The 12758-nt window shown below is 33.7% G+C and overlaps 2 protein-coding genes across 2 annotated transcripts in view; one reads left to right on the plus strand and one right to left on the minus strand.

Annotated features, from left to right (window-relative positions):
* Positions 1-4205, plus strand: part of LOC111365872 — a 13914-nt gene extending 9709 nt beyond the window's left edge. The window contains exons 13-18 of the mRNA XM_022986378.1: positions 1028-1152; positions 1674-1874; positions 1968-2108; positions 2182-2304; positions 3177-3407; positions 3660-4205. Of these exons, the coding sequence (XP_022842146.1) occupies positions 1028-1152; positions 1674-1874; positions 1968-2108; positions 2182-2304; positions 3177-3407; positions 3660-3821 (983 nt within the window). The 3' untranslated portion in view covers positions 3822-4205. The remainder of the gene's footprint in view (positions 1-1027; positions 1153-1673; positions 1875-1967; positions 2109-2181; positions 2305-3176; positions 3408-3659) is intronic.
* Positions 4206-4906: 701 nt separating this feature from the next.
* LOC111365946 (leucine-rich repeat receptor-like tyrosine-protein kinase PXC3) lies at positions 4907-8533 on the minus strand. The gene is made up of 2 exons (XM_022986521.1): positions 5722-8533; positions 4907-5646 (listed from the first exon to the last, which is right to left on the minus strand). Exons 1-2 carry the CDS (start codon positions 8063-8065, stop codon positions 5321-5323), a joined length of 2670 nt encoding a protein of 889 aa, XP_022842289.1. The 5' UTR covers positions 8066-8533; the 3' UTR covers positions 4907-5320.
* Between the last annotated feature and the right edge of the window lie 4225 nt (positions 8534-12758).

Genomic DNA, 12758 nt, shown 5'->3' on the forward strand with positions numbered 1-12758 from the left:
GTTATTGACAGGAAAGAATTGACTTTGTATTTAAAGAACATAGAAGAGAGAAAAGATCGAACTTCATATTTTTAAAGTTAAACACAATAAATTTAGATATATAAACGAGCTCCGTCTCTTAAAATTTAAGGTTTTAGATAAGGTAATTCAACAGGTATGCGAGTGATCTCATGAGTTTAAGTCTTGCCTTCACCCATTTATAAAAATTGTATATACATTAGACCTTTGATTAAAATGAATCCACCATACAAGTGAGGGGATTCAAGAATTTATATATATATACTTTATGAAAATTTGAAAGAGGTCTATTTTTATTTTTTCTCTAATTAACTACAATGTCTATGTTTTTAACAGTTATTGAGCAGCAAAAAACCCTGTTAAAAACCAGGAAAAAGTCGATGAACCATTATACTTTCGTAACTCCGACTTTAAGTTCATCTCAAAAATTTCTCTATGGATTACATTTGATAAATGCTAGTTCCATCTATTTCGTTCTTTCATTGTTCATTTACTATGTTAGTTCTACATCTTTCATTAATACGCCATTTTATGCTTGTGAATAATTTAAAATTCTCTAGACATGGTAGAAAATGATGATATTAATTGGTTAGATATAACTGGTATGGGATATCACGCATATAACTAGTAAGGGATATCACGCATGTATCTCTCCGTGTGTTCAAAAATCAAGGATTTCTTTATAATGTTTTAACTAATAATAAAAGAAAGTTTTCTTAAATTAGTGTTAGACATTTGGTTGTATGCTATGGAAGAACAAGTTGGACATATTTGCGTCCTTTTTTTAAATTAGACACAATTATAATTTTATTTGCTAGTTTGTATGACATTTTCACAACATTTCTTAGAGATTTAGCCAGTGGGGATTAAAATGAAGATTTTGATCGAAGTCAAATTTAACAATTAATTTCAACCACACCAGACATGTGCTTAATGACTTCATGTGAATGGATTGAAATAGAAAGGATTTCATTTGTTTATCTCAAGGTTCAATCTTCTATATTTTCAGGACCACTGCCACCGTCACGTCGAAGATCCCTTTATGTACTATCAGCTTCTATGATTATCTTTGCATCAAAGGCATACAGCATTCCAATTGTCCCGTGTGTAAAGGCTATGCTTTCCGATAAAATGGTATGTTCCCTATCCTATAAGCTTTTCTTTCTTTTTAACTGGGTAAAGTCCTGAAGCTTGGCTTATAAAAAAATGCTTGCTCCAGCCTAAAAGCATTGCTTCACTTTAGTCACCAAATTTTCTTATAATAAGTTAATCTCTGAACTTTTATTTTGTCTCAGCTTAGTTACTATGTCTACCTCGGTATTGCTGAACTAACAGAAATGTTGACATGGCTAACAAAAATGTTGATGTGGCATGAATCCGTTTGTGCATCATTTTAATATTCCAAATTAGGCAAAAATGTATCTTGTTGGATGAGGTGTATTTTTATTTTTATTTTAATTTATCATTTCTTTATAAATCAGAACCAGCTGATCCAACAATAGGCCTTTTTGCCTAGCTTGATGATATGAATAATTAACTAAAGAATTTTCGTTATTTTAGCAGGATGAAGTGAAATTAACTTCAACTGTCTTATTATGGTCAGATGTTTCTTATCATTTTCGTGTCTTCTTTATTTTATCTTTTCCATTTCTCAGGTTGATCCGTTTTTGTCTTTAGTCAAAGACTGCAAGTTGCAGACTGTTAATGCAGGATCTGATCATGCAAAAACTATGTATGGATCCAAAGAAGACGATAATTCTGCTCTGAAATGTCTTTCAGAAATGAAACTCACTGAGGACCCGACTCAGGAATCCTTAGTTTCTGTTATAGTGAAGAATTTGGATAATTTATCTGATGTAAGAATTTAGTTAGACTGTGTAAGCACAAGGAATCCTTGTTTAATATATCAGTTCAAACAATAACTAGGCATTGAATGTTATATTGTGCAGTTCGAAGAATCCACAATACAGGATCAGTTGCTCAAGGAATTTAAACCTGATGATGTTTGTCCGATGGGAGCACGGTTGTTCACAGATACTCCGAATAGAGTGCATCAGCTGAACTCAAATAAACATAAATCTGTAGAAAAGGTAAATTACTTTGAGATAGTGCATTGCCTTCTATTTTTTGAGACCTCATGACTTCTCTCTTACCATGATTCAGGCTGCTTCTATTATTGGAATAGACTATTATTTTCCAGATTCAGTTGGAAGCAGTTTTGCACACGATCCAAATTTGGCCAATGAAATTCCACACTTTTTGAGTGTTGATCAACTTCTCGAATCTGTAAGTCACTCTTCCATGCAGTTCTATGTGATGTTATTTACTTCAGCAAATAAAGATCCCCGAGTGGCAAATCTTTCTTAATTCTTGTGGAGCATATCATTGAAAGTGAATACTTAAATTTTATATTTGCTAAATGTCTTTTGAAGAAGCGCGCTGCTCCTACTTTTGAGTGTGATACCTTCTCAAATTTACAACTCTTTCCCAATTAAATTCCTTGAAATTTAACTAGAAATATTCATGCATTGTGTGTCAGGTGCTCATTAGTAGGTATTATGTGAGAGTTAAGTCTACTTGACGTTGTAGGTTTCTCGAGAATTGGAAAGTTTTTAAGTGGAGATGTCACACCCTCAATTTTTACCTCATATACACAGAGAAAAATAGCTCCCCCAGAATCATTTATCTAGCATAGGAAGCTAGAGCGGTTTAATACAAAGAAATGAATAGTCAAATTATCCTTGTAATAGAAAAACTCTTCTCAGCGACTCCACAAAAGCCAACATATTTTGCAACGTCTCCCCAATATTATATGCTACAGTTCCCTCTAAGCTACTCGGTGCTTTTTTTTTTTTTTTTTTTTTTTTTTGGGGTATTAGTTTTCTCACTCCACTTCCTACATTGCTTTTTAGTTTTTAGCTTGAAATTGGCTTAGTTTCTCTTATCTAATTGATAAAGTTATCACCTTAATATATACTATGCGATAGCATTCAGTCACTATCAGGTCTAATCATTTAATGTTCCAACTTGATTTAATATTTTACTTTATTCAGTTGGATGATTTCTCGATGTCATCCCACAGAAAATAGAGTTCGAGATTAAAATGTAAGTTTTTATGGAAAACTTATCTTAATGCTTAAAAATTTGTACGTGCACAGGTCTTGGAGACTGCACAAGAAGTTGGGAGACTTTCTGTATGCACTGGACCTGATGCATCTTATAATGAAATGGCAAATCACTGCGAGTCACTTTTGATGGGAAAGCAGCAGAAAATGTCTCTAATAAATCGACATAGTCGAGGAAGTCTTTCGAGTATATCCTCAAAGAATTCCGATGAAGCCGATAAACAGACGGTTTCACATGTCCTTGCTGATTTGGGTTTCCAAAAGGTACTTTCTTTTTTGTCTGGATCTCGACTTCCATATGCTCTGATAAATTATGCCGACTGGGTATCTGTGTATAATAAAAATCACCTACAATATGATTAGGCACCACATTACAATATTTACATACAGAACACCTGTACATTATGCATTAGATTCATCCTGTTCAATGAGTTTGCCTCATTTCTCTCCTTTTTTTCTTTTTTTTCTTTTTTTTTTTTTCAGATTCTTTAAATTTCTTACACTAATTTAAAATAGCAGGACAGGAGACCAATCCTGGAAGTATCCAAAATTCCTCGTCAACCATCAATTGGCGAGGTTTCCATGTTACGTGCAGCTGAATATAAGCATCATCCACAACCCTTTATGCTTCCAGCATCAAGTCCATACGATAATTTTCTAAAAGCTGCTGGATGTTGAAACGATTGAAGAGATTCGTAAATTCTCCAGTGCTCCCATTCTGCAAGCAGATTCGGCTTCTGACATTAGGAAGATAAGCCATACAAAATTTGGTATAGGAAAAGTCAGTGCTATGATCAGGATTGACAGTGTGTGAATTTTTATGTATGCATCAGGGCATATTCCAGTTGTTCTTGCTGAATTTCAGCAAGATTGAAGGTTTTTCATCAGAGTTTAGCCTCACTGATGTAGACAAGTAGTTCCAGTCATTCGTTCTCATCAATGTTTCACTTTCATCATGTTGGAAATGTACATGTACTTGTTCTCCCATTGTATTTGTCAGTAAAGTGTACTGAAGGTGTTTTTTTGTGAAAATGAAAAATCACATAAAGAACTTGCATCTTATTCTGGTCCATTGCGCGAGGAGCGAGAGATATAGACGATCGACAAAATTATGTCACTATTTGATAATGAGAATCTTGATCTCTAACAAGTAGCTTTTTTTTAATTTTCATGCGTGTTTGAATGTTGCTTTTTTACTAAAAAAGTTTCTAATTTCTTCTGCTAAAAATAGGTAACTTATCTTTAACTCTGAACAATTTAAAAACTTGTTTACATATAACTTACGCTCAGCCAGACATGTTTATTGTTGAAGATGGAATAAGGACAAAAGTACTTAGGGGAAAAAATAAAAGAAAAAAGAGACGTTCAAAAATGCAATGGCTGTTTGGTAATAAAGTTCGTATTAAAAAATAAAAAGAAGTTAAAGATCTCGTCTATCATATTGTTCAATACCAAACGTCACTAAGAGTGTATGGAAGCACCTTTTCATTGTATATCACCTAATTATAAAATCAGTTATGTAGAAGAATCATTTCCATTTAAGATGAGAAGAGGAAAAAATCTCTTAGCTACCTCAAAGATGTAGCCATCCCATATTTTTTCTAGAGAATCTCCGTTCAGCACAACTGGTACACGCGATTTGCATCAGATGCAGATCCTTGGTGTAACTGTTAATGAATTCTGCACAATATCAATACCTAAACTCTGGTAGACACCAATGAACTAACATTTCTTGCTAATAAAATAAGCAAAAAACAGAGAACTCTGTAGACAAAAAAGATGGATTATAAGAAGAAAGGAAAACAAATCATATCTGCAACAATTGCATTCATGTTTATGAAAGTGAATCCAAGTCGAAAAGAAGAATCCATTTTGTGGGGAATTCTCTAAAAACATTCGAAGTTTATGAGGAAGATTAAGATGCAACCCCTCAATATTTCATTACATGTTTCAAGGCCTACCATATAGCAATAATACAGTGTTTAATCTGATAGGACTCTCTTTTATGTCGTCCTGCTAATTCGTCTTCTCTATCATTTCAACTTTCATTCTCGAGAAGTTCTAGATACACAACTGAAAAAGGATAGGAAGGCAGCGATATCTAACCGGGGGAGTTAACAGAAATGGGCAGCTAGAGTTGGGAATTAAGAGACGAACTCTGATGAATTCCGCAACACTTAGTTTTGCAAGATTTCTTTAAGCATTTCAACAACCTTTTTCATCATAGGCCGTTTGGCTGGTGTGCTTTCGGTGCAAAGCAGGGCCACCTTTAGAGCTGCAAGCATTTCTTTTCTCCAAGCAAACGAAACGGTGCTTAGCCTTGCATCAAGAATCTGCTCTGGGGTTTCCCCTCGCGCAGGTGCAGTATGAACCCACTTCACCAAATCTATGCCTTCACCGAATTCCTCATCAACTGGTAGTCTAGTTGTAAGGATCTCGAGCAACACAACTCCATAGCTATAAACATTTCCAGGTGCTGTAACTTGCATTGTATATGCATATTCTGTTATACACAAAAAGAATTAGACAGATTATAATGGAAGGAAGAAAATCATTGATAAGCATTCCAAAGGGGTACCTGGAGGAATATATCCAAATGAACCAGCAACGGCACTAATACTTGCTGTCCCTCTGGATGGGTCGAGGAGTTTCGATATTTCAACTTCACCGACCAAAGGCCTGAGATTGGAGTCTAGAAATACATTACTGGATGAGATATCAAGGTGGATAATGGCCACGTGATGAAGGAATGCCAACCCTTCTGCCACTCCGATGGCAATGGCAAGTCTTGATGGCCAGTCTGGTTTATAATCCGGTTTCTTCGTAGAGTCATGAAGAAATTGGGCCAATGTCCCGTTTTGAAAGTAATGGTGCAACAAAAGAACAGCATCTTCATAGATTACAAACCCAATAGGTCTCATCAGATTGTCATGACAGAGTTTGCTCAGTCTTTCGAGTTCTCTGATCATCTTGTTCTGATGATGGATTATAGTTTTATCCATCGATTTCAGTTTTTTGACGGATAAAATCATCCCTGAAGGCATGTCCGCTCGGTAGACACTGCTAAACGTTCCACTACTGAGCTTGTTTGACTCTTTCATGGTTGCTTTTGCAACTGCTTCGAACTCTATTGCCTGCCTGAGGTTTTCGATAAAAACATTTCCTGCTAATATCACTGGCTTATTATTAGTTTCATCAGCAGAAATTCCCGAATCTTTGGCCTCTTTTTCTTGTTTCTCCCTCATCATAAACAGCAAAACGACCACTGTCACAGATACGAAAACTGCCAAACCAGAACCAATAACAGCTAATATGATCCTGTACGAGACCTTGTGATGGTAATCGTTATGACCATAAGCATTCAAACTTCCGCACGAAATACTTAATGGTTCACCACAGAGCCCTTTGTTTCCAATAAAGCTCGAATTTGGGCTCTTTTGGAACGGCACAAAGGAAGGTATAGGACCAGTGAAATGATTATTCGAAAAATTAACCTCTATCAAGCTGAGCATGCCTTTCAGAGTCACCGGAATATTTCCACTGAGCTGATTATTGGAGAAATCCAAAGAAACCAACTTGTCAAGTCTTCCAAGCTCTTGGGGCAATTGTCCATGGAGATGATTCGAGCTTAAATTAAGTGCAATCTGCAAGTTCTTTATATGACCAATCTCGGGAGGAATACTTCCTGTCAGATAGTTACTTCCCAACTGTAATTCAAGCAGTTTTGTGCAGTTCCCGATCTCATGAGGTATCTCCCCTCTCATCGAATTCTGACCTAACAGCAGGTATTGCAGTTTAGACGTGTTGCAAATGCTCTCCGGTATGGAGCCATTAAATCTGTTATTGCTTAAATCAAGCTTGTTAAGATTCTTGCCCCTGAGAATTGATGTGGGGATCTCTCCAAACAGACTATTCCCAGAGACAATCAACTCCTGCAGATTGCTGAGATCTCCAAACTCACTCGGGATGGTTCCAGTCAAGCCATTTGAGGCTAAATTAAGGAGAGTGAGATTAGAGCATTGTGCAAACTCGGAGACAATCTCCCCCGAGAGATCATTGTTATCAGCTTCAAAGTATGTAAGGCTGCTGATATTTCCAATATCTGTAGGAATGCTCCCAATCAACTTGTTGTCCCCAATCCTAATACTCGAAAGGCCTTTACATTTCCCAATCGATTCAGGAATACTGCCGGCCAATAAATTCTTTGTCAAAACCAAAACTTCAAGCTTCTCCATAGAGAAAATGCTCTCAGGAATTGGCCCCTCTAGTCTATTCGAATGAAGGTTCAATAACTCAAGTCCGGAAAATGCACCTAAATTATCTGGAATCGTACCACTCAACTCATTTTCATACGCTGTAAAAACTTCCAGATTAGTCAAATTTCCCACCCACAATGGGATAGAACCATTCAATCTATTAGTAAATATTTGAAACTCCTGCAAATTCTCTAGACTCTCAAGCTCATTAGGAATCGCTCCAGTTAGCCAATTGTTCGAAAGATTCAAAGCTCTAACATTTCGTAGTCTACTGAATTCCACAGGTATTGAACCATCAAATTTATTAAATGACAAATCAAGAAATTCAAGCTGAGATAAATTCCCAAGAACTGGTGGGATTATTCCATGGAAATTATTGTTTGAAAGATCAAGCCATTTTAGTCCTTTGAGCTCAGAAATTAGAGTGAAATTACCTTGAAGCCCATGCCCAGAAAGATCAAGCCTCTCCACCATTGAATTGTTTAAGCTGCAAATTATTCCAGGCCAAGAACAGTAATCTGAGTTATTAACGCCCCACCCAGATAATCTAAACTCTTTCTCAATGGCTAATAATGGTATTTCATCGTAAAAAACCTGAGCAATCACAAGTTGAGACCTCAAGAACAACCCAAAAAGCAAAATATTCAACAAACTTAAAATTGCCATTCTTGGGTTGCCTTCAATGTATATTAAAAAAAAAAAAAACCAGAAGAAGAATCAAAAGACTAAATGGTTTTTTAATTTTGCTCAAAAGACCCACATGAAGGTCTCATTTTTCTTGAACTGGGCTTGTTCCAGAGATGTTGATATTCAAGAAAATAAAATGTGAAGATGACAATACAATCAGACCAAAAAAATGGAAATCTTTGTACAAAAAGAAGTGGAGTTGAGGATGAGGGGTCTATGTCAACTAGAACAAGGTTGCAAGAAAGTGGATGAGAGAAATGAAGACGATGAAACAACAATAGTACTATGTTTGGGGTAACTGAGTTCACGGGTCAGGTGTTTTGTGCACTGTCGGAGAGGGAGAGAGAGTTGTGAATGCAATATGAAAATCCAACTTTAGCTTCACGAGAAATGAGAAGTCATGAGTCAATGTAACTGTTGGGAGGCTCAGCCTGCAACTGCTAGTCTGCTGAAGTTTTATTCTTTATATATATGTATTATGTGTGTTTATGTGTATGTGAATTGTGTGTATCTGTGACTGTGTTTGCATTTGTATTTGTATGTGTAAGTTCGTGGATAATGCATATGTTGATATTTGGAATAATATCTTTTGTGAGTTTTTCTTTATTTCTCTTGCATGTATAGTTAAGAGGTATAAATTGGGTAAATTTTGAACTATGTATGGGTGAGTGACATGCTGTCTGTTTTATATCTTCTTTTAAAAATATTGTTTTTATGAGATATGTATGCTTAGGATACTTTAGTTGAGCACAGCACGATCCATCAGTAAAAGCATGTTAATCCATTGGCCTTCAATGCAATGGTCGCGCTTCTAATACCAAATCGGTTCGCATCTAAAAAATCTAACGTATTTTAACACATCTACGTATGTATCCATTTTTTTAACTTGTTTTACATTCTATTTGGAATAAACACATAAATAATGAAATTAACAAAGAATGGTCATAATATCAAGTTAAAATTTGTTGTTTAGATATATGTTAGTTTAATTACTATATCTTCAACTAAAATAATCTTTTACAAGCACAATAATAATTTTTAAGAAAGTTTCGAACCCTAAAATTTAACCGTTCCACAAAATAATATTATTAGTACATGTGATAGAAAGGATTAAAAAATACATAATAATATTAAAGAAAAAATTAAATTAAATTCTTATGTATAATATACTATTAGTCATCTTAGAACTATACATCAAGGGTAATTCTGTTTGGACAGGGCCACGGGACCTAATTGGCGCCCCCTTATTGGAAGGGGCGTTGGGCCCACGGGTGCCTCCTCCAATAGGGAGGCGCCATTTTACCGTCCTGAATGAGCAGATAACCTTGTTCGTCCAGCATAGCCCATACATCGAACATACACTGAATTTTCGAGAATAAAATAAAATATCCAATGTAGAATAATAATACATACATCTAGGATTCCATGCAAGTGGGCTCTTATATGTTATCTGTCAGTCATGTCATTCTCAATGGGCATAAGTTAAAAGCCTCGAAACTCATTTAAAAAAAAAAAAAAATTTGGTTAAAAGACAATTTTCTAGATATGTGATAAAGATAATTTTGTGGAGAAAATAATATAAAGAACAAAATATTCTCTAAAAAGCATATAAATAAAAAGAAAATTGTCCATTTTCATGCGAAAAAGGAATATATATTTCATTTTATATATTTTAAGTACAAACATAAGGACATAACAACAATTTTATTAGTGTCCCAATGCATAGATTTTCATACTCAATTTTTCTTGAAATTTGTGAAGCTCATTTTGTCCTCTAATTGCTTGGTCGTTGTTATGATTCACGAATTAATTATTTGAAAGACATTTTATCACTAAGTGTTTATTTTGGGATAACTTAAAAATTGTTAAAAAAAAAAAAATTTGATATCAAAGTAATAATTAATTTTAACAATACATTTAATTAGGATATATAACTTTTCTACAATATATTTCAACAACTTTTATCAAAATCTACTGAAACTTTGTCAAATAATCCCTAAAGCACGTTCGGCAGTGAATAAAATTACTTATTTTTGTAAAACATGTATTTGAAAGTTATTTGTATTATTAATAAAATCTATTTTTCTAGAAAAATAATTCTTAATTTAGTTTCTAGAACTAAGTTCAAAGTTTAACACAAGGATGAAAAGATTGGTCATTGTTTTGTTTAAGGGGCTTGAGTCTCCGACTCCCCATAATTACGTTACTAATTTCCTTAATTTCTTAGTATTGAATAGAATGTATGTAGTTTCTATAATGATCTTATGATACTATAAAAATGTATATTTATAAACAATCACATGAGCTTGGTCATTGTGACCCCCGCTCATGTAATCTCGACTCTATCTATTATTTTTCTTTAAATGCTTCAATGATGACTAATGTATGTGTAAATAAAAATAAAAATTATAAAATGAGTTATTGGAAAAAAAATTATATAAAAGGACTTATTGGAAGCACAAGAAAATGCACCCAATTATTTCTCAGCCATACTTTTGTGACTTTTGTTGTATGATTGAAATAATAGTCACTATTACGCACTCAAATCCTTCAAAACAAACAAATAGAGGAGAAAGCAAAGTGGGACCCACATTAAATGTGTAGAGGGTGGGGCATTATTGGACAGGTAGGGTCAAGGGCAGGTCTGAAGGGATAATAGGCTAGCCACTGCCTTATAAAAGGCTGAAATGACTGGAAAAAGTAAAAGCGAAGTAAAATAATTGCTTAACTTCAAATTTTTTTTTATTTTTTATTTTTGGTTAAATCATTCCATATTAATGTATTTTAACTTATTATAATTCATTGAAATACTTTTACATAAGAATATACTTATTATTCACACATTCATGGATAATAGATCGTCGCATTTATGAGCGATTACAGTTGGATTCGATTTAGTTCAGAGTATCACTGAGAATTCCATAAGAATCTTATAATTTTGTGGTAAGTAATAAAATTGAATCAAATAGAATTAACTGATAATCAATTGATTTTGATTTAGCTTGAGTCATTCGTTTTATGCTTCGAAAAATAAATAACAATGCTTACCCTACAAATACAATGATAGATGAACAAAAGGCAAAATGACTTAGAGAAGTTGGGAAAATTTTCCGTCTACCTTAGACAAACAATGACAACATTAATAGATGCCCTTTGCTTTCTTCCTTTTTTGGGTTTAGTGTGTGTGGAAAAATGGTAGGTGAGTGGTATATTCAAAGATAAAAATTCATTTTTAATGTGAATGTTTATTATATTTTTTTTCTTTTGATATAGCTTTATGCTTAACTTTTGGCATAATGATGATATTAGTTTAAAGCAAACTAATTAACAGTGATTAAGGCGTGATTTTTGCAGGAATCAAGGAACTAGAGGGAAAAACTGGCAATACAGCCTGCAGTTGGTGCATTGAAATGATAACACCACTTTGCCTTAATCAAAAGAGCTAATCATTTCATTAAGCTTTAGTAGGTTTCTTTGGTACTATTTAATTTGGGGTTGTGGCGTGGGGTGGGGTGAATTTTTATTTTCCTTCTCATTTTCTTGGGTAGTTTAGGTACTATGTTGATTTTATCCTACCATACAAAAGAATTGTTATGGCAAGACGTTTTCATAACTAGAAAGAAAGAAAGAATCGAAGGAAAGAGTACGAGTTTTGAGGAATGGGCTTTTGGAACGTTTATCAAGCTTGTAGATTGATCGATTTGTTTGTCAAAATACTTTTTATCAATATATATGGCTACATAAAATGTTAGTTATTTATACTCACCTTTCTTAGAGAGTTAGCTAAGCACGGATCTTTGTTATATGAAACTTTATTTGCTCCAAATTCTTCCCTCGCAACACTAAAATCTCACTCGCTGTCGCTACTTCCAAAATTCAAGCTTAACCTGGTGGACTTGGTTGTTGGTCATATTGCCTCTTAAAACTAACATTGTCATATAATTAATTGTTCTATATGTCAATCATTAATTATCATATTTCAATCTGAGTCCGTTTGATGATCCTAACCTTTCATAAATTGGAAATTATCAATATACTAAGAGCTTGTTTGATAGATAATTTTTGAAATAAAAAAAATATTTTTTGAAATAGTAAAAAAGAATTATGAGTCCTAAAATATGCGTGATTTAGAAAATCATTCTCAAAAAGCTCTAAACAAATCTCCAACCTCATATTGAATTTTAACTAACGTGAATTGATGTGATCACAAATTATTTAATCGTTTAGATCTTTTAGTAGATAGCAAGTTTGGCTGTGTCTGAAAGTTATTTTTCTAATAAGCATTTTAGTGAAATAACATAATTTTGAAAGTCATGAATGAAAAATTTTTATGATCACAATCAAACACATTTTACATAATTAATTTATTTTTAACTTTGACAATGAAATATAAATATTTATATAAAACTTACTTGTCTACTTATAAGTAAACTTCAAATTTAGCCAAATGTTCTCGATCGAATCTAAGGACGTCGATATTTACCTAGCTGCCTCATATTTATTGAAATATTTAACTTTTTGATGTTGTTGAATTCAGGTAACAAAGTAATTGACTAATTATTGGAGTAGATGCACAATTTAATATACTATTAATGAGTACTATATATTATTAGTATGTTAAGGTAGGCAAGTAACCTAAACCCCTAATCTCATTTGTTCCCTATAGTTAGGG

This window comes from Olea europaea, chromosome 17, assembly GCF_002742605.1.
Source record: "Olea europaea var. sylvestris chromosome 17, O_europaea_v1, whole genome shotgun sequence".
NCBI lineage: Eukaryota > Viridiplantae > Streptophyta > Magnoliopsida > Lamiales > Oleaceae > Olea > Olea europaea.

Bases quoted from the DNA above. Each gene is read 5' to 3' on its own strand.
- LOC111365946 (XM_022986521.1), bottom strand. From the start codon at position 8,065: ATGGCAATTTTAAGTTTGTTGAATATTTTGCTTTTTGGGTTGTTCTTG. The intron at 5,647-5,721 runs GTACCCCTTTGG...TGTGTATAACAG, and splicing joins ATTTGGATATATTCCTCCAG to AATATGCATATACAATGCAA.